The sequence below is a fragment of the Hyalella azteca genome, unplaced genomic scaffold, assembly GCF_000764305.2.
Source record: "Hyalella azteca isolate HAZT.00-mixed unplaced genomic scaffold, Hazt_2.0.2 contig13862, whole genome shotgun sequence".
NCBI classification, from domain to species: Eukaryota; Metazoa; Arthropoda; class Malacostraca; order Amphipoda; family Hyalellidae; genus Hyalella; species Hyalella azteca.
Window position 1 is genome coordinate 113,202 of NW_025943768.1, and position 23,125 is coordinate 136,326.

General features: G+C 38.7%; 1 protein-coding gene across 1 annotated transcript; it reads right to left on the reverse strand.

The window, feature by feature from the left end:
- Positions 1 to 26: 26 nt before the first annotated feature.
- Positions 27 to 23,056, reverse strand: LOC108682901 (probable phosphorylase b kinase regulatory subunit alpha). The gene is given in 14 exon segments (XM_018172155.2): positions 27 to 564; positions 1,148 to 1,283; positions 2,034 to 2,147; positions 2,802 to 2,945; positions 4,203 to 4,385; positions 5,711 to 5,731; positions 6,041 to 6,090; positions 7,177 to 7,206; positions 8,180 to 8,342; positions 8,807 to 9,063; positions 9,700 to 9,835; positions 10,009 to 10,114; positions 22,852 to 22,943; positions 23,048 to 23,056. Coding segments are annotated over 14 exon segments (1,527 nt in total). The 3' UTR covers positions 27 to 478.
- Positions 23,057 to 23,125: the final 69 nt, after the last annotated feature.

The following is a 23,125-nucleotide window of genomic DNA, read 5'->3' on the forward strand; positions in this document are numbered from 1 at the left end:
CAAACAATGAACTGTTAAAAAATCTTCAAGATATATTGAAACTGTTGCACGCATTTTTGTCACAAAGTTTGTCAGCTTACAATAAAATTAGGGTGACAAGTGGCGGCAGTCAAGGCTTAAACTGCACTTACAACGATTCAAACTCGTACGGACATCACATATAAAGGCCGCTATCAGTTCGAGAAACTTGTGACTACCTCAAACGTCCCAGATTAATATGAAATTTAACGATTCATGGCGATTCTTATACAAACTTCAAACTTTCCCATTCATAAATAATTTATGCTACCTTCCAGTATTTACATAAGCAAATGACAGGCTAGAATCATATCTGGGCTTTTCAAGTTCTAAAAGCGGTTGATAATCAACAATTTCTACGTGAGCAAATATGAACGAAAATTCTGCCGATAATTAATTTTTCAAGTTATTCGTGACGATTGAATCTGCATGGTCATAGCATGGTTCATATTGGGTGTATTTAGCTAACGGTGCAATCCATGTCCCCGTCCTGAGGGAAGCAAGGCAGGGAGCACACCACAGCCCTCACCATGTAGCTCATCGTGCCTGCAAAACAGTCGAAAATATATTTTTTTTATTAGCTTAAATTTATAGGACAAACCTTTCCCGGTCATTCATTAATGACGCTACATGAATACCCGACACCGATTCTTCAAGATTAAGACGCTACATAAATACCCAACACCGATTCTTCAAGATTAATAAGCCAACGTTTCAATAGTTTCGTGGTAATTTCATATTTATCACCAAAAATGTCAAGGATACAGAAATATCTAAACTATTGAACCAATCATTGCAGGTAAAAAACATATATAACTCAGTACTCACTGCAGTGAGTGACAGAGAGGCATTTTCTCGTCGACGAAAACGTGAAGTCACGGACGGACAGACAAACGGACATGACGAGCACAATAGTGCCTTTTTTACATAAATGAGAAAATGCGCCAAAAAATATAACTCAGTACTCACTGCAGTGAGTGACAGAAAGTGCATTTTCTCGTCGACGAAAACGTGAATTCACGGACAGACAGAAGGATGGACATACAGACGGACATGACGAGCACAATAGGGCATTTTTACCATAAATGATAATATGCGCTAAAGATCCGCAAGAAGAGAAGACACTAACCGAAGCTGCCGGAAGGAGCGCTGTCGTAGAAGTGAGCACAAACATACGCCGCGCCCTCACAGACCAGCCCGCCGCTGGGTGTGCTGTCCCGCTTATCGCGCGCACAGCACATCACAGCGTCACCGTCTTGCTGCCTCTACACATTATGCCTCTTAGGTTTACGTAACGCTTATAATTTGTCAATTTGTCAAATTAAAAACAATAATGGAGTATGCTAAAGTAATGGAGTATGCAAAAGTAATGGATGCCTCTTAGGTTACGTAACGCTTATAATTGGTCAATTTGTGAAATTAAAAACAATAATGGAGTATGCTAAAGTAATGGAGTATGCAAAAGTAATGGATGCCTCTTTGGTTACGTAACGCTTATGATTCATCAATTTGTGAAATTAATAATAAAAATGGTGTATGCAAAAATGGAAAACCCATGAACGTTGTTTTAGGTACAACACATCAAGGATAGCAAGCTAAGGCATAACATTTTTTAGAGGAGGGAAGATTTTAAGTTGGAGGAGTAATATACCGTATATAAATACAAAAAGTAACCTTAATTGACTCGTTGATTTTTCCTCAAGCTGAAAATTGAACAAGGAAGCTGGGAAATGATGATGACATATTATGATAAAATAAGAACTAGATCACGGACCAAATTAAGTGGTTCTTTTACTGAAAATGGTACCACGTATATAACACTATCCGTCATTCTGCGGTGCTAGATCACTATTTGTATTTGTTAACAAGCGTCACTAACGACAGATATTATACAGACGTATTTCATTGAAAGTAGAGAGCCAAATTATCACTGAAACTTAGTGCATATTTTTCGTAAATGTAAAAGTTTACAGTTTGTTTCCACTGAGACACTGAAAAAGTTTGTTGGTTGAGACCTGATCCTGCAGGAATATTGTGTTGGCGACGTGGACGATGGCCTGCGCAGAGATCAGGTCCCCCAGCCAGTCCACGAGCTGCTGCTCTGCCACCAGCGACACCACCATCAGTGCCTGTGCCATAAGCAGTATTATGAACAAAACATAGGAACCATTAGTTAAAAATATGCTATTTTTCCATAGAATGATGTGATTGACGACATTATGAAAGCAGCAATTTTAAGAAAATAAAATATTCATTATTCAATAAGTAAATGTACAATACGAGTGAAAGTTCAGCGAGCACTTACTGCCTAAATACATTAATAATGCGCGATCATCACGGTTCAAAATCTAACAAAATAGTCAGGCCGAATATATATCAATGATCATAATTTCGACACTGCACTTTTCCTAACAAAATACAAAATTTATACACTTGTGCATTACGTAAGTAATTGAAAATAAATTATTACCGAAAATTATTGATATATCACACTCATAACAGGATAAAATTGAATAATACTGTATTGGTCATACGTTGAACACATAATACGTGCAATGGCTTAGAATGAGCCAAGTATTGGTATGAACAATAACGTGCATGGCGCATTACACCCGCGCTACAATGCGGGACGGTCTCACCCCGCGCGGGATGGTGTTCAGGACGGTCTCACCTCGACCACCAGCTGTCGGTACTCGGGCTGCGGGATGGTGTTCAGGACGGTCTCACCTCGACCACGAGGTGCCGGTACTCGGGCTGCGGGACGGTGTTCAGGACGGTCTCACCTCGACCACCAGCTGTCGGTACTCGGGCTGCGGGATGGTGTTCAGGACGGTCTCACCTCGACCACGAGACTTCAGTTCCCCGGCTGTCATCTCCTGGGTTAGCGTGCGCGGTATGACTTTGCCTTCGATGTCAATGCCGTTGCACTGCAATTATAACTTGAAATTAATATTCAGTGAGAACAATAAATATATGAAAATGTATTAAATCGACTTCTAAATTAAAGAGCACAAAAAACGTTAGTGATGCGGCTTAAAACCGTTCGAATTTAAAAGAAAAAATACTATTTTGTCGAATAACAGGGCATAATGATAAATTTTTTTCCTGGTCTGCAATTGAAGCGGTATATTTTTAGAGCGTTACTTTTATCACCTCCCCCCATTCAGAATCACCATAATTAACCATTTCTTTCCCTCTCCTCTCAGACGTCCCATAGGCCATATTGCACCATCACGTCCGCGTATTCTCACACCAAACAGTCCCAGTCTCTGCTGCCATTTTACATGTATACACTCAGCATCGCCTTCACGGCCAGGAGGAGGTGGAACTGACAGTAATACTGGCTAGTATATATAGGGTTGGACCCACAAGTAAGATTACTATGCAATAATGCTGCAGAAATACCGCAAGATATTATCGTTAGAATTATTTTTCTTATTGTAGTAACGTTGAAATGAATAAAAATTATATTTGGATGGTCCCATCAAGGCAACCGTATATCTTTAAACTAACATTGACAGTTTATTTACATAATAAAAATAAACTTTAAATTACATCCGCATAAAAAATACCGAAAAAAGTACCAAACGTGCAAATTCAAAGGATGGGGGCTACAGGTAAACCAAATTCTACAAGGAGAAAAATCAGAGTAATTTTACAACCAGAAAATACAAATCAATTTGGCAGGCATGAATGCTTCTTGTCACAATTGTTTCGTACTCGTGATTCACCCAAATTCTTTCATAAAGTAACCACGCTGTCGCCATTACGACCGTTGATCACCATGAAGCCTGACACTCCAGGAAAACGACGTTGAAACAACCTAGATCAATAGATCATTTCTTTGCAACGAAATAAATTCAACATTATTTTAACATCAGATTCCTCCTAGTGAACAACCTAGATCAAGAGATAATTTCTTTACTACTAAATAAATTCAACATTATTTTAACGTCATATTCCTGGTGGGGGGATAATCAGAAACAAAGACAGATTCCTGTCTCCTAATAATCAGAAACAAAGACAGATCGTGGGAAACAAAGACATATTCCTGGTGGGGGGATAATCTCACCCGATTAAGAACATTCCACATGTTCATGTAGAACCCCTTGGGGACTCTGTTGAGCGCACCGTCCAGTCTACGGCGCCTGAGCCACTGCCCCGCCCTGTCCCTNTAATCTCACCCGATTAAGAACATTCCACATGTTCATGTAGAACCCCTTGGGGACTCTGTTGAGCGCACCGTCCAGTCTACGGCGCCTGAGCCACTGCCCCGCCCTGTCCCTGACGCCTTCAGTGTCGCCGTCGCGGCGTCCGCTCGAGGGCGTGTAGCTCGAGGCGGTCAAAAAGCCGCCCATTGCACTTTTCTACAGCACAATACGTGCTCAGAGATCATGCATAACTCAAGATATTGTAAGCAACAATCATACTCTCTTTATTTCAAAGAGTAATTTAGCACAAGTTTTTAAATGCCGTGATCAATAAAATCTTTACACGAAATTTTACTCGTATGCCACGAGCTCATTTACAAAGTAGACCCACGAACATGAAATTTGACAACGCAGACGCAGGAACTTTCAACAAGTCAAATGTAAAGAGTTAGGGGAGAATCATGTTATTCCTCAGGTAATAAAAAAATCTAATTAAAAAAACCAGGATAAATTAAATTTAACAATTAGGGAAGAATTTGTTCGTCAACGAAATAAGGGACAGTTGGAAGCTGATTTGTTTTAGTATCAGCAGAGAAACATTCTCGGACCGAACCATGAGATGAGTGCTCTAATGAAAGCAATGTCATCATCAGAGTAATATTTAATCGTGTCTTATTGCATTTTAACAAATTTATGAAGGTAGTGTCAAACGTATAGTGTTTGCATGCAAAATGCTAAAATTGTGAAACTAATTTTAGGTTTTCGATCCAGAATTAGAATCTTGGAATACCGTCATAAAGTAAGTACGATAAATAATTAAAAATAATGATTGGAGGTTTAAAAGTATTAAAAGTATTTAAAAAACTCATGTCTAAAGAATAGATGCATCTTAAAGGGAAAATTAAAGAGCAAAATTATTGTTGGGTACTAGAAATATTGAGAATCGATTTGAATTTTTTTCAGTAACAAAGCGATGGCCTTATGTATAGTTTGAGGCCATAGTAATCCATAAAAATTTTTTATAGTTACTGTGAATATTAGGAACTCATCCCGAGGACTAAAGAAGTTTTCTTTTACTTCAGAAAAGACCTAAAAAATACGGGATCTCGGATACGGAAGCAAAGTAAATACCTCAAACATATAACTCAGTACTCACTACAGTGAGTGACAGAGAGCGCATTTTCTCGTCGACGAAAACTTGAGGTCACGGACAGACAGACGGACAGACAGACGGACGGACGGACGGATGGACATGGCGAGCACAATAGTGCATTTTTTCCATAAATGAGAAAATGCGCTAAAAATACGGGATCTCGGAAGCACGAAGTAACCTGAGGTGGCAGTTTGGTCAATAACAAGGAGAAACATTGCCGGGCTATCGCTAGAAGGGATCTTCATTAAGGACAAAGTAATCAGCAGTCATTGGGTGCAAAGGCTCAACAATCAGGACCAGCAAGGCTGATGACTTCGAGGGCAGAATAGTGGAATCAGGAAGATAATCACTAAGTGAACATTGAGGGAAATTACGATGATGACTGTACCTTCTCCGAGGGCAAGTGGTTCTGCGGCCGCATGCAGAAACCAGAGAAGTTCAGATTACGAATAAAAAAAAAGCATTCGTTTTCGATTTCATATGAATGTTTCATTTCAACGAGTCGAATATTCAAGAGATTTGAGGTTTGATAAAATTTTTTTTCGCATGTTTACACAATTATAAAATTCTGTAATAATTACGTAGTCCTTTAGGTGCAGGCATTATGCTACAATAAAAAAATACTCATCATGATTAACACTTAGAGGCTCAGAAAATACCAGGTTCACCTATCAAGAATTGTCTCAAAGTGTTTATACTAAACCAACGTAAGCCTCACCTTGCTGAGCTTGGTTGATTTGCTGCTGATGAAGTAAGTGCCGCTACGAGCTGCAGAAATATACAATAAAAGTTTATTACCATTAGTGATGAGTTATTCACCCAATATTGCTCTTGCAAACAACATTTCTCAGTACCGAGCAGGGCAAGGGGCGGTGCCTAGCATGTACTAACAAACTCGCCCTAGGAACAATCCAACTTTGTACCAATAGCGATGCACTATTTTCCCTAAGTGTGTTATTCAGACCAATAAAAATGAGTATCAGTACTACGTGCATAAAGTGCATCATCGCTTGGACAATATGACCATTTATTTTGTGAGTGTTTATTGATAATATCCGAAGAGCAGAGAAGCTACAGAAGTAGCAACAGAAGTAGCTCCTCATGAGAGTATCGGTACACAACAAATATACCGAATCTAATAATAACAAAAATAAACAAAATAAGTTTTGTGTAGTTTTCATCGTCATAGAACACGACGTTATGAATGACATATACATATATTTAAATATATTTTGGTAGAGCCATCAACAACTGAGTGCAAGGTGGACATATATGGACGGAACGAAAGCCGTATGCATAGCATGCGCATAGTTCAAGACGCGACAAGTTACGTAAACATGAAACATTTATAAGTGACAAATGATGAAGAGACCATCTTAATATAACAGTACATTTAGAACGCTTCATGTGTGAACAATTCTCGATTTTTATGATTAAATCATAATTGACACTTGCCTTTACTTTAAACAAAGATCAAACAGAACTAAAGGACAAGACTCCGATATTGTCTCATGGCAAGCGAGGTGTGATGTTTATCTTGCATTAGCCGAATAAATGCGTTACAATCTAGTCAAAAGGCATGTACATCAAGATACGTAAAAATACGGATTTACGAATACTTTAAATACTCAAAATGTACGTTTCTACAACACATGATCTTTGGATGTTCAGTTACTTCACGATACAACGAATTCACGAAATACAAATAAAATTACATTCTTAATCATGCGACGAGAACGGGCAAATCGTTGAGCTCCGAAATGCGGCTACGAAAAAAGCCTTTCAAAAAATCAAGCACAGGCGTGGAAATACGTTGGTGGTGCGAACACAGAAGCTGTAAATGCCTTAACTTACCAGCGCCAGCCACATCCACCTTGTTCTTCACTGGGAGCAAGAAAATCTGCGTTAATCGAGGTGAAATGCAAACAAGTCAAGCGAGATATAGCAACTAAGAGACAGAGAAGTGCAAGTAAGTGGACAGTTGAAAATATCTTCCGCATACATGTGGCTTTGTTAGGATTTTCGATCATCCATGACAAATATAACACAGGCAGAGATTATATTCCGTGAAAGTGCAGCTCATCTTCATGCTGAAATTCACTTGCACTTTTAACGTCATGATCCGGAAATAGCTAACGGCATTCGTGACATCTCAAGGCATATTGGAGATGTTCGATGTTCAATGTTTCTATCAAAAAAACATTCTTAATCTCTAATTACAGACGCCAAACTTGCTGTTGGGAACAGAAATAAGAGCTTCTTGCAGTTTTCGTTCACAAAAATTGCATTATTTCGTTCGTGCGCTATTCGGCAGCATAAGGCAGAAACGGCGTGGGGTGCCCTAGACGGTAAAACGCTTGTGGTTTTCAACCAAATTGCTGTAATTTCTAATGAAACTTTATATTCAATTATTGAAAAAACACTATCTCTACTAAGGCAGTCGAAACCTGAACATAAACTTGCAAGTCATAACTATTAAGATGCAGCACTCGTGCGTCATTAATTGCGCCGTGCACAACTAACAACCGACAAGATATGACACGCAGCGAGCATAATTTGCAATCCAACAAATAATTTTACGTTCATTCTCCTTCCTGATTCTGACGTTTCTTTCTGATAATTTTCGTTCTTTTTTCTTCCTAATCTCCTCATTATATGTTGCCAAAGACAGCGGACAGACGTCCACTAAAGTTGAATCATCCACATAGAAACAAAACGTAACTTTTATGACGATCATATTTTTGAAAAACCAAATGCAACCGGCAATCATTTCGGGTTTTTCTCGTTCAGCTGCGATGATATTTGTCTATAAATGGAAAAAATGGACACGAGACAAGCAATGATAAAACCCGCTGACCTGATCCAATGTTGAACTCCTGGCCGGCCATGATGTGGTGCAGGAGGTTCTTCATTTGGAAGGGCGACAAGTTGAGGAGGTGGTCAGAAGCCTGATCTTTGCTGCAGAGAATAGTGCGCGCCAGTTCCAGTGCCATCACCTGATCATGCATAATTAGAGAAGAGTAATAACAAGTGGACGGCGGTCGGTACCGTGGCTTATCAATATCATTGTAGCTTTCGACTTAGAGTCGTCCGGCATTGCTGGTACAAATCATCGATTGTGCTAGTAGTATTATTATTGTTGGTCAGGTTATAATGTAATTAGTATTACGGTATTGTTGGTCAGGTTATAATTCTTGGTTGATATCCATTATAAGTCATTTTTGTCCGTGGCAAATAAATAAGTATTATTGTCATTTCGATACTGAACATCTTCTCACGTTTATTATTTTCCTTTTTAATTCAGTTCTACCGTGGTTTTGTTGAACTAAGTTATGATTTCGAATTACTCTTTAATACTTCAGCTACTTCGAAATTAATGCAGAAAAAAAAAACAATCAAACAAATATCAAGAATCGCAACGACATTCCATATTCAACTTCTTCTAGACCTTTTCAGACCTCGAACACAGAATATCTTTCTTTATATGTCTAACACGACACATTTCTCAAGATATGATGAGAGAGAAGTGTAAGAAGTAGGCAGCAATGACCTGGGTGAGCATGGCTGTGCTCTCGTCTGAACCATAAGCCTTGTTGATGAGAGCCCTGAGCTCGATGGTGGGCAGAGGGCGTACGATGGTGACCTCAGCATGGGGCGGCACCCCAACGGTCACCTGCTTCTGCCGCACCAACAAGTCCGTCACGGCCTTCGCCAGGTCCTCCACGCGCTTCCCAAGCATGCCTTTAGGTCAGTCAATAATATCAACACGAGCTTTTCACACAACCGATTACAATAAAAATATATAACTCAGTACTCACAGCAGTGAGTGACAGAGACCGCATTTTTTCGTCGACGAAAACGTGTGAAGTCACGGACATACAGACGGACGGACGGACATGACGAGCACAATAGGGCGTTTTTACCATAAATGAGAATATGCGCTAAAACAGATGTCTGAATACACAAGACTAGAGAAAAAATGTGTAGGTAGATAGTAAACAATACATAAAAAAATGTAACTCAGTACTCACTGCAGTAAGTGACAGAGAGCGCATTTTCTCGTCGACGAAAACGTCAAGTCACGGAAAGACAGACAGACGGACAGACAGACAGACAGACGGACAGACAGACGGACTGACAGACAGACGGACATGACGAGCACAATATGGCATTTTTACTATAAATGAGAAAATAATGTCTGAATAGAGATCCACAAGGCTAGGAGAAAAATGAATGGGAAGATAGTAAACAATACGTGTGAAAGCAGTTGTAGTCGATAATCCGTCCAATGTGGCGAAGAGCGTTTAAACACAGATGATGATAATAAAGCAAAATACACCAAATTATAATGTTGAAATTTAGCAGTGACGTGCGTACCGGCGGTGTGGCGCACGAGGGCCCAGTTCTTCTGGTGGCAGGAGCGCTCGTATAAATCCTTGAGGAGATCCTTGACGGTCACAGCCTCGCCCTCGATGAAGGATCCCGTAGGATGGTTCAGGCCGTAGGCAACCACCTGCAACATGTTGAGCAATATTTCATGAATAAATACCAAAAATTTTGAGGAGCAAATACGCATAGCATTCAGTAATATTCCACTTGAAGATACACGATATAAGCGATAAAGGGTTACAGTATCAGTTAAGAATACTAGTCTAAAGTAAATCCATAAACTAGCACAACTCCCACCAGATAGTGCAGGATGTCGCCCTGCTCCTCCAGACTCTCAGCCTCCCTGAACTGCAGCAGGAGGTCGTTGAGTTCCACGTTATCGTACTGGCAGTCCGAGGCCGTTCTGCAAACAATAATATCGAGCCAATTAATTTAACCCTCTGCCACCGTATATCACTCTCCGGAAACATAAATTTCAACTAAAATTATACGTAAACTATTGACTGTAGCGGCCTGAGGACATTTGTACGCAACAAAGAACATTTTAAAGTTGTCGTACGTGGCGGCAACCATCAGTGCAAGTCATTTTGGGCTTAATAGCAAAGCATTCTTTTTGGGTAGACTTGTGCGACAATATTGCTCTGGTCACATATCAGGCGAGAGGGTTAAGCATATGGAAGACATGATGCAGGACTTGAAGGAAATACATGCAGACTCAGACAGTAAATTTCAGAACAACGGGATCCGAACAGAACTAGTAGATAAACAACGAGGACTTCCATCATACATGAGGTTTAATCGTAATTTAGCGACTTTAAGCTTTGTTCTAATTTTTCGGTGATAATTACAACTACCTACGAGTACCACTAACTTCAGCATAGCCTCGCGTAGTACCGTACAAGATTTAAAATGCTGAACTTAAAAAAAAAGACAGGATGAAGCGGATAATCTTGTTAAAATGTGCTAGGTTCTAAAAAATTATCTAAAGACACTGCATACATGAATTTAAGCAAAAAATGCGAGAAAAATTGTTGTGCATGTACAGTCTGTTTTAAACAGATAATCAAGAATTAAGTGTAAAATACAGCCTTGAAAACATTATGAGCAGTGCAGCAATCATCATTTAGCATCGAGTGAGCAGCGCTAGAAATTTGTTGTTCTAAGGTCAACCTAAGGAAATTATATACAGCATAGCAACTGTCTCTTATACACATCTAGNACTTTGCGACAACTAAACTTGCAGGGATTCAAAATATGTAGATACAAAGACTGATGGGATACGGAAATAGATTAAAACTTGGAATAAAGGTAGATTTATCAGCCAAAAACGGCCGCAATTGATGGATGAAATTGGCAAGAACACCCTGGATCTGAAACGAAGATTTATACGCAACATCAAAGCCTGCCAAGAACTATGCATTATGATTCTCAAGGGCAGAACAGATGTCTGAACAATTCAAATAAAAGTAAAAACAAAGAAAATGTCAAATAAAAGATGGCCCAGGGTAGGAAGGAAGATAGCGTGTGTAAGCCTCAAGTGCACGTACAGGTTCAAGGCTACTAAATCTTCCCTATAATTATTATTAGTTGCTCAGGTCACGACAATGGCTCGGCAGGAGGCTTGATCAAGAATTACTGCCTTGGAATAAGCTAAACACTTTAATTAAACCGAGGTTTATATCGATAACCTCGAGGACACCTGTAATTAATACGTTGCGCTGACGCCATTTGCCTAATGTGTTAATCGCGTATCTGATAAGCTATTCAAATGTTCGGGCACGTTGGCTTGAAATACATTAATTAGGTGTGAAAAGAAATGAACCTTTTCCTCAAAAACACGAGCGGTCAAAGACACGCGTATCTGATAAGTCATTCAAATGTTCGGGCACGTTGGCTTCAAATACATTAGGTTTGAAAATAAATGAACTTTTTGACCTCGAAGACACAAGCGATCAAAGACGAAGGCGATGGCGTGCACATGACGTTACTTAAGTCATGAGCTACGAAGACATGAAGCGCTACGCATGAGAGTCATGTGCGTGATCAGTGGACGTGTCGAGTGTGGACCCGCCTGACAACCTTACGTGGTAAAATAATATCACAGTATTATAATAAAATAAAATCATTCAAAAATATCAGTGTAATTCGGTACCCTAATATTCATGATAGATTATATCATAATTAGCACTGGTTTACCGAGATCCCACTTTATGCCTCCTGCGCGACTTGATCGCTCTCGATGTAATAGTAATAGGCACCTAAAAACATTCAGGACAATGATTGCTGGAAATTTCTTGCGACCCCACAGTCGTTAGAACTGCAATAAAAATAAATAATATAATAGTAATAGTAATAATAAAATATTCAAGTCAATGATTGCTGAAAATTTCTTGCGACCCCACAGTCGTTAGAACTGCAATAAAAGAGGCTGTTTTTAACATACATAAAAAAGTTTATAATGCAGTAATCATACCACCAGTGAGAACACAGCAAACAAAATTACGTATTCAAGCGGAAAACGATCAATACACATAATAATAGCAGCGCTAGCAATGCTATTTTGGGTGCAACTTATTCACGTTAACAACACGAAGCGTTTTGCTTGCTAATTGCACTGAACGTGCTAAGGAGCTAAGTTTGTTTGTATAAAATAGATAACAAGTTGGTTAAAGACTTAACATTGGCGTCAGGTTGAAGACATGTATCTATTGCTCTTATTAATAAACTTGCAACTCATATGAATCACAACGCGATATAACAATAACAATATTTACACTAACATAACAATAATTCCTATTCCCTTCAAGATTTTTTTTGCGCAGGATACATCCATAAGGCTTCTCAAATGCACGCGCGATATAACAATAATATTTACACTAACATTACAATAATTCCTATTCCCTCCAAGATTTTTTTTTAGCAGGATACATCATAGGGCTTCTCAAATGCACGGAGCTACATTACCGTTACCATGCACAACATTAAAGAGTAAGTAGCAGCAATTGGAGCCGTTACGTATGCTATAACAGCTTCTGTGAGACGGCGGGTCTGAAGTATTGAGCAGTTGTAATGCTTCCAAATTAGCATGACAGGCAAGCATTACAGTCCAATTGTAATGCCAAACAATTGTTAGGCATTAAATGTAGCCACACTGAAAGTTTAATTTCGGTGTTTTTTTATCACACTAATTTCCACGTGTTTTAAAAGGGCATTTCGTAATAAACTCTACGGGGTTTGCTCGTGACATTGAATTATATTCTTTTTTTATAGATATAGAGAAAGAGATATAGAGGACACGCGGGGAAGGATGATAACTGAACCGTTATTTTTCGACCCAAAATGCTCTGATTTTATTGAGCAGAAGAAATAAAAATCTATTGGGTGTTAATTTCGTTTTTGACGAGTCGGTGCTGGCCAGGTAGCTGTAATATAGCCTAACAGCTAGGAAGCAGTCAGTGCTGTGCCAGACACAGGGCCGAGAGGATGTGTGTTTCGCGATGGTGCAGGGGTGGATCAACAGACTTGATTCCTCTATCTCATGACAGTGATTGATAAAAGCTGTCAACGATAAACTGACAAATTTTTAAATGATATAAAATGTAAAACCAAAGCGGAACATTAAAGAAATTCAGAAAATTATCAAACAAAAAGCTGTGTCTAGTATTAAAATATGACTGAAGTGCGTGGCGGCTCATTACAATAGAAAATTAATAAATGAAGTCGTACGTAAAAATAACGAAGAATATGATCAGTTATTTTAAATAAAATGCTTAACATTGAAAAGGATGAAGATAATAACATGCTTTAGAGATTTGCATCAAACGAGAATTGTTATCCCTGGCCCAAAAGTCGGCATATGGCGTAAATAAGTACACACTTGATATATAGTCATCAACTCAGCGTCAAGTAACACGACGTTACTTGATAAGCCAATTGCTAAGGGAAAACCAGCCGAATGAGGGCTTTGGCGTCGGATTAAGAGAGCAACGATGAGTCGTAGCTAAATCTCGGGCGCTGTGCTTAGAAATGATGGCATGAAACTACATCGATTGACTGAATATTCTATGAAACTTTGCTGCATGTAAAAAATGTACTATCAAGAAATAAAATCAAACAAAGCAACCTAAAATATTTAATGAACGAATTTAAAATCAACGTTTCTACCGTTATGTCAACAATATTTATACGATGCATGAACATGAAACTTGAATAACTGATAGCTCAAGGATAAATCGAGTAAGCACTAACTTTCGACGAGTATATGTTCAATTTAGAAAAATATAATAGACAGCAAGTAGTTTCTAGCAAAAAACGTCTTGAGCACCAATTCATAAATGCACTCATAAACTGAAAGTCGGATCAGCTGAGCTGCATCCGAATTCCATCGCGCATCCACCGAATAAGAGCTGTAGCAAAGCGTCGGAATAAGAGAGCAACGATGAGTCGTAGCTAAATCTCGGGCGCTGTGCTTAGAAATGATGGCATGAAACTACACAGATTGACGGAATATTCTATGAAACTTTGCTGCATGTAAAAAATGTATTATCAAGAAATGAAATCAAACTAAGCAACCTAAAATATTTAATGAACGAATATAAAATCGACGTTTTTTACAGTTATGTAAACAATATTTATATGACGCATATATATATATGGAGATGAAACTTAAATAACTGATAGCTTTAGGATAAATCGGTTAAGCAATAACTTTCGAAGAGTATATGTTCAATTTAGAAAAATATAAAATATATATTTATATTTTTATATAAAATATAAAAAGAAAAATATAAAAGTAGTTTCTAACAAAAACGTGTTAAGCACCAATTCATAAATGCACTCATAGACTGAAAGTCGGATCAGCTGAGCTGCATCCGAATTCCATCGCGCGGCCATCGATTTGCCGTCCAATACTTCAATGAGACGAGGTCGTGGTAACGACAAACTTGCCTACACTTGAGTCCATGGCAACGTAGGGCGCCAAGGTCATGCGAAAATTCGAAGCACGAGAAACTTAATTAAGAAGTTAAAGCCTAAAGTGGTGGTCACGACAATCAATATAATGAATCGATTTCAATATATAAAAATCTTGAATAAATAAAAAATTTTAAAATAAATAAAATAAATAAAAAAATAAAATTTTGTGCACGTGTGTCAGAATTGATGGACGAAATTTTGGGTCGTGTTGAAATTTGTGGAACATGAGTTCAATTCACCAATATGAACTCATTAATTAATGTTAATATAAATATAACGTGTACATATATACTTTTCTTACTAAATTCACGATTTTTTCCAAAGTTTATAATATAAACTTAATATAATATATTATATAATATAAATTATAAAGCAATATTGCTCACGCATTCGTCATAGAAGCTTATTCGAAATAATTATCAAGTCTAAGTGAATTGTATACATAAAATGGCAGTCGAAAACATCTTGACTATATGACGAAGATAATAACTTAGATGCGAGTAAAATTCATACCAGAGAATTGACGGTACTCGCTGTTTGGCTGAGCAGACGAGATACAGAGAATTAATAGACATTCAGGCAAAACATAATAAAAAAACGGGGTTCGTACGTGCTAATACATGCGTTCGTCCCAGTGACTTTGCCATGCTTCCGCACTCCGATGATAAGATTTAACTTTAGAATTGTGTTGCGAGTTCTTTTGCATGCGTGTAAAAAGTTTGTGCTTGCGACATGTTGCTATCAACTAGCTAGAATTAAATAAAATTAATGGGCATCGAGCCCTCTAACGAGAAAAGCAAAATGAAATCAACGAGGTGCATTTGAGTTATAACGCCTCTTGTTTTTATTTTAATTGGAATTAGATAGAAAATCGAGCCCTCTAACGAGAAAAGCAAAATGAAATCAACGAGGTGCATTTGAGTTATAACACCTCCTGTTTTTATTTTAATTGGAATTAGATAGAAACATGCGCTGATGAATCCAAAAGAGGCCATTGATAATTGCTTTTCCTATTATTATTTTTAACTCTTGCACCGCAGGCTGTTTTTCAGGCAGGACTTTCAACAGAACTGAGCACCATAAAGCTGTCTTGTTAGCATGCATCAATTGGACTGTAGCTCTTCACGTAACTCACGCTGCAAGTGTGACGTTCTCATTGAACAACATCGATTTCATTTTCTAAAGCCTCTTAGCCCAAGGCTTTTGTGATTCACTCTAACGAATCTAATTTTTTTTTTCAGGCAAGGCAGTTATCAACGCAGCATAGAGGCGCAAACTATCAAGAACATTGATAGTTGTTGTTTTGTAGAAAGGTGTGTCTTGATCAACAATATAATACGAATTCATTAGACAAAAATTTAGTGGCGACTTTACTAAATGACTGCGATAAATCGCGAAGATAAAAAAATGTCCACAGGTCTGGACGCATGCGACGCTCAAAAAATGTGGGGTTTCAGAATGAAAAACTCGTCATAGCGAAGTAAAAATTAGAGAAAAATGCGGTATTTTCATTAGAAGAATTATAATCGCCCAAATGAGAGACAACGGGTGAGTAATCGCGAGTAACAACTTATCGATTAAGAGAAACAAAATACAGCCTCAAAAAGTTGCTCATAAACACTGCGACTCACGACCATGAGCTCTGTTTTTCAATGATGTGAAGGCCGTTCGAAAACTAGAAGTTAGCTTAATTTTGTATTCACTTCGAGTAACGACAAGAAATTAAGGAAAGGTCAGAAAACAAGTTTGTTATCCAGTCAAGAGATAAGGTCGAAAAAAGGCCCTCTTTTTACTGGAGAGACAAGGAGGGGGGAAAGTAAGAAAACAGATGTAAGTTATTTATCCAATCAAGAGGCAAGATCGGAAAATAAGTTCAGTTTTGTATTCACCGAAGAAACAATTAAGGGGAGAACATAAAGGCGATGTTTTCGCGCTCGCTAACGACGTCCCCCTCGCGTTCGTCGACGATGTCGTACAGCGGATCAGACCTGCACGGTCTGCAGCAGCAGCAGCAGCAGCAGACCTCCTCTGCGCTACTGCGGGCTTCACACCCGGGGTCTGCTCACTCTTCCAGGTCTCCCTCGCCGCCACCTGCACCGTCTCAGGTACAGGTGTTTTTTTGTTCATAACTATACTTTAGCTAAATTTTTAACTCATAAAATCATCTCGCACTTAGAAGTGAATTTCAAATGGAAATTCGAGTTTTTCTTAATAACTAATTTTTGCGTGATGTCAGCCTAAGTTCTTATCGAGATCCGCGGATGGAAGCAACCGACGAAATGCTTGTTATTTTTTGTCTCTATAAACATCAAGGCTTTATAACGCTAATGCATAATTCAAGCGATAGCTCCGCAATACATAATTGAGCAGTTTTAGACAGAGAGCTGATTGAAGACTTGAGAAATAATGATGCTGTCTAAGACACAAGGAAGAAATTCATGCAGGTTTATTCAGATCAAAGAGGGCCCCAACCCTAACAAAACTCAGAGTCGCCCCAGCTTCTGGTCCCCCAAATCAGAAGCTGACGCGTCTGTAAATTTTCACTGGGAATTAACTCCTCGACAAATGCGAGGCCGTTGTGCGGTGAGAACTACAATCAAGGGGCAAGGCTATGAATAAATCTCGACACGCACTGTACCTCGCACACAATGTGATCTTCACAAGGGGATTGCCTGACCTTATATGATCATATACGCGGCTTCAGTAACTGGCTACTTCTCACCATCGACCGCGCAGTAATGTTCGAAAAAACATTCTGTGCTGCAATTCTGAAACTTATCATTTTGGTAGCAAAGACAAATCTTTTATCGTGACGAATAATAAATAGCCTGAGCAAAACACAATTCCGTTCGTCTCTCACAAGAGAAACGAAGGGATCATAGAATTTCACGACCTTATCAAGGCTAAGCTCATTAGTCTGTTTCTCTAATTTCCGGTCATGGCAACATTAATAAGTAAATATCATCTAACATCAGCTATATATTTTGATCATGACTCATTCGTCTCTTGAGTTGCAGCCAAGCAAAAAAAATTGTTCACAAAACTTTGACTTCGTACGTCCTTCATTTAACTCCATATTGTCATACCCTCAACTTGATGCGCCTCAATGCGAGCTCACCGACCATTAGCCACACACGCGACCACTACAGGCTAGAGTCGATAATTCACAGCTGAGATTGTGAGCCTGATATAATTTGCTACCGTGATACGAGGTATAAAACATCGCATCTTTTCACTCATTTTCTTGATGCACAATATTTTATCGGTTTGATGGCATACCGCGAGAGCCGCTATCCGACATTCATGGCCGTGAAATTAGCGCCATCTTCGGACTCATTAATCCTGGATCTAGAAGACTTTATTTATAAGCGTAATTTAGGGAATTTCAACATGATAGATATTTAACATATAAACTGTAATAGATTGAAGAAGCATACAATATTGCAGTTAAAATTTTTTTCCCAAGTTAGCAACATTTTCAACCAGGCCTCTGCAATGATGATCGGAGGACGCTTAGCATGGAGAAAGTTCTTTGTTTTAAAGAACACTTCATTAATTTGAAGTGTAGAATATGTATGCATATTAGTACTAAGGTATTTGATATAATTATTTAATTAATGGCCTTCTTTCACACACAGGACTCGACGAGTTTTGACGTGACGCTTTTGATGCCTCACAAATACGGCGGAATGTCCGAGTATCCGAATAACGTCTCGAACTTCGACCACTTTACCGAGGGTCCACAGAGAGTCTCGACAACCATAACGAACCGAGGCTTCTTCGGCCGCTCGAACACCGGCGTCGCTGGTAACGATGAGGACGAAGACCTCGACAGCGTCGGTATGACCAATAAAAGCCACAACAGCTCCGGTAAAAACAGCAGCATGGGCCACAAAACTCCCGACGAGAACAGTCGCCCCGGCAACGGCGGAGGTCTCATGGACCTGCTGAACCTGAAGCTACCAAAAGGGCGCTCGCCGAGTAGATTGTCAACAGTTATTCAGGTCCGGCCTTACGACGAGCTAGAAGGCGATTCAAAAGAAGCATTTGATGGTATGGGTGAGATTTTTGATGACCATGGACTTAATTACCAGCGTCGACAGCCGCCGCCCTCAGTGACCAGGAGCAAAAGTTTAAACACTTTGAACGCGGGCACAACACAAGCAACGCCTCAATCTTCATCCTTGTCCACTACGCCACAACCTGGCATGTTCTCGCAGCTCTCGCCCACACCCAGCAAAATATCTAATTTCATGCAGAAGAAAATGTCGTCCAGCAGCTTCTTTCCGTCCCCAGCCGAAGCCAGAAGAAGTAGAGTTACTTTGTAAAAATGTATACTTGAATTCTCCTATACGTATTTGTTCCATATAAAGTAGTGGACTGCATTTATTCTTTTAGCCTGCGAATAACTTGACAGCGAATTATATCTCAACATTTATATTAATCTCAGCATAATTGTATTATATCAATTATGATGGGATTGTCCAGCATCAAAATAACTCTGTAGTCGCGGTAATGGAATGAAAATCAATAAACCTAATATTTATCGAAAATTCTTTCATCTCCACATTCTTCTTCGCAACACTAAAAATGCACACACAACCCAACACAGTTTCTCTGAGCAGGCATAGAACTCGCGAGCCTAACAAAAATTTCGATCGATAGGCCGTACTTCCAAGGCCGTCAAATAACGTGCATCGTTTGTTCGAGTTCAATACGTGCGAGACATGAACGCAACTTGTTCATATATTATGTGAAGATCGTTAAAAGCAAAGGTCTAGCTCGTCTAGAAAGAGATCTATAGTGTGCGGCAGTTGTACACGAGTTTATGAAGAGTTCACGCCATTAAGCATACATTGTTATTATTTAAACATTATAATATTATGTACAATTAATATACATATGACAATGCAAACCTTGTATTTAGAACGCGATAAGATAGTATGGCTTTGCGTGAAATCGCAAATAAGCAACTTAGAGATATCTGAAACAAGCCATGAGTTTGATTATACGTTGTTTAAAAGAAAATTTTAAAATGCAAACGAATTAAGGATCGAACGGTCTACGCTTGGCTAGAAATAATACGAGAAAATATGGTTCAGAAAGTATGCGTGTACGAACTTAATTAAGTTTGAGGTTAACAACAATAGCAAACTGCTGATATAGCTTACGTCGAATGCAACCTAACAAGTTCGTTCATGCTACTAAATTTGTAAAAAAGGACATTGTTGTAAAGCTGCTCCAATGCAGGAATGCTAAAAATATTGTTGAAAGAGAGCATTTTGAATGGGCTCAAAGAGAACGAACATTTCATGGGCAGTTCTGGAATACAGAACAAAAATATACAGACACCCGGCCACCAAAATTATATTCAATTACGATTGTCATTACCTTGATTTATATAGCCTTTTCCCAACCAAGAGCCTCTACATAAGTGATGATGTTGCTTCAGTCTCGTCAATTACCGCGGCACTGAAACGTTAGCGTTAGAAATACAGCGGCATGCACACCAAGCAATCAATAGGGTAGTTATATAGACAAAGAATCTATCAGTCAGCCAACAAGGCTGCGCTTCACGATGAGATTTTTCTTTTAAATACGATGCAAGACGAGGCAGCCAAAGTTACCATGTAACGAATTAATCCCAATATTAACAAAAATTTCAGAGCTGAATAATAATGATTTTATTAACGATTAAAGATATTTAAAACACCTCATCTAATCGTTGATCTGACAAGACGCATGTTACTAGTCGTAAAAAGCGAGAAATTAAGCGCTTTCTGCACTAAATTGCCACATACATACAGTGGGGGGAAATAAATATTCGTACACTTGAAAAATCGTATTTTAATGTATGTAAGTACACAAACTTAACAGAAATTTAAATCACTTTTCCTGTTAAGTTTGTGTACTTACATACATTAAAATACGATTTTTCAAGTGTACGAATATTTATTTCCCCCCACTGTATGTCGACCGCACACGCATACAGACTTTCTCATGGACTGCCAACTTATTTGAGTAATTTGAAATTCAGCGCAAATTCAGGTACTTAAAAGGACTCAACGTGCACGCTAATAACAGCATGGCTACATGGAAATTGCAAAATCTGCACTGCTTTCAAGCTACGCTGAATCAAGTGCAAATACCTACTTAATTTTATGTTTTGCGATGACAGTCTACTTCAAAATGCACATAAACTATCGAAGTCTTAATTAGCGCGTATCTTCGCAATGTTAAAGTTAATAACTTCGCAGCGAAGTTTGCGAAGCGACAACGGAGAAGTTTGTCGACATCTGACAGATCAAGCTAAATTAATTAACAACGAGTAAGCTATGATTCTTCAAAAGTTTATTATTTAGTTTCTCTTAGCAATTGATGCATTAGTAAAACACGCTCTCCTAGCACACTTTAATGAAACTGGTGGAATTGGCAATATAAGAATTGTATATGATAGTATATACACAGGATATAGCAACACGAGTATTGCTGATGGATGACCTCGCAAGTGGTGTCTATACTTCGTTCCTTTCCCTCCAACCTCAACGTTCAGCTGGTCCATAGCATAGTGATTGAGAAAGACAGCAAAATGCACCAGCAATTATCAGTTAAATGTTTAGGGGATAATAACATTAGGGAGATAAACAAGGGTTCCTTCCGGAGTGAGTTCTTTTCTTTGAACCTATTGTGTAAGAAACGTGAAGAAACCAATAATTTGAAGTTAAAACTATATAAATAAATGTATTTAAACTTCTTTCAAAACTTCGCTGTTATTTCAGTACTTTTGTATTTTATTTGCGTTGCAAATCCTGAGTAATATTTACCCGATCAAATAATCTTAATACAGAAAATACGTGTCTTTCACGTAAAATATATCTAACTAAATTGTGTCCATGCAAACAGCAACTGCTAATATGACTCGTCAGCATAACCAATTAAAGGCATTTAATTTTTTTTTCGAGTATTAAATATTAATATGCAATGCTGAATAAACTCATAGGGTAAAATATCACAAAGCCAGCCGTCTTACAGGAGCTTTGACCTATGCACAATATGACCTCGTATAATGCTCAGCTTAAGAGAATGACTGTAATTAGCGCACGGCTGTCTGGCTCACTGTACGTGCAGGGCGATCACCATCACTGTAGTCGCAGGTATAAATCACCATCACAGGAGTTGCAAGGTAATCACCATCACTAACTGTCAGGATTGCGTGACTCTAGAGCTCCTAGCAGTGTAGTGATTTAAGAGTCTTATGTAAGAGTCTTATGGTCGAGTCACTGTGGCTACTGACCTTGCAGTAACTAAATTGAGCCACGGCTGTCACTTCTCACTTACCAATAACAAAAAACTTGCAGAATTTCATTTGAATAAATGACTACATTCGGTCATTAAAGGAAAAAATATAACTCAGTACTCACTGCAGTGAGTGACAGAGAGCGCATTTTCTCGTCGGCGAAAACGTGAAGTCACGGACAGACAGACGGACGGACGGATATGACGAGCACAATAGCGCCTTTTTTCATAGATAAGAAAATGCGCAAAAAATAATGTATTTTTGACTCGCGAACGAGGCTTCTCACTCGGTCAAACCTATTGACAAGTGCCCGAATGAAAAACCTTATATAAAATGCCGTGCAAAAAAACAAATCATATATTATTCAATTGATAAAAGAAGAAGCTGTTTCAGTAGCCAACCTGAAACAGCTTCTTCTTTTATCAAACCATTAGCCGTATAAACCATTAGCTGAACAGAGTCAAGAGCCGAGGGTGTGACTGGCATGACGAGTGCGGTGCTTCTATCAGATGTTATCGTCACGAGTGTAGTGACCTCGTGTAGTATGAGTGGTCAGACATCAAACGTCTTATTTCAGAGCTAATGAGTGACACCTCAGAGCAAAAGAGTGGTATTTCAGAGCAAATGAGAGGCATTTCAGAGCAAAAGTGGTATTTCAGATCAAAAGAGTGGTATTTCAGACCAAAAGAGTGGTATTTCAGATCAAATGAGTGGTATTTCAGATCAAAAGAGTGGTATTTCAGATCAAAAGTGGTATTTCAGACCAAAAGAGTGGTATTTCAGACCAAAAGAGTGGTATTTCAGACCAAAAGAGTGGCATTTCAGATCAAAAGAGTGGTATTTCAGCACATATGAGTGGCACTACTCACCGCTGCCGAACAATAGGTTCCCACTCGTCCTTCTCAGGGGACTGGGCCCGGGGAGGGTGCAGGGAGTTCGAGCGCCCCGCCCCCCCTGACACCTACACATATAAGTCATATATTTAAATTAATATAATTATCTAGAATAAAGATAAGTGGTCACGAATAAACATTTGACAAGAAAGTTATTAATAGCGAAAATTACTTTACACATATGTGGCGGATGTTCAAATTAATATCATTATCTAGTATAGAGATAAGTGATCATGAAAAGGCATTTGAT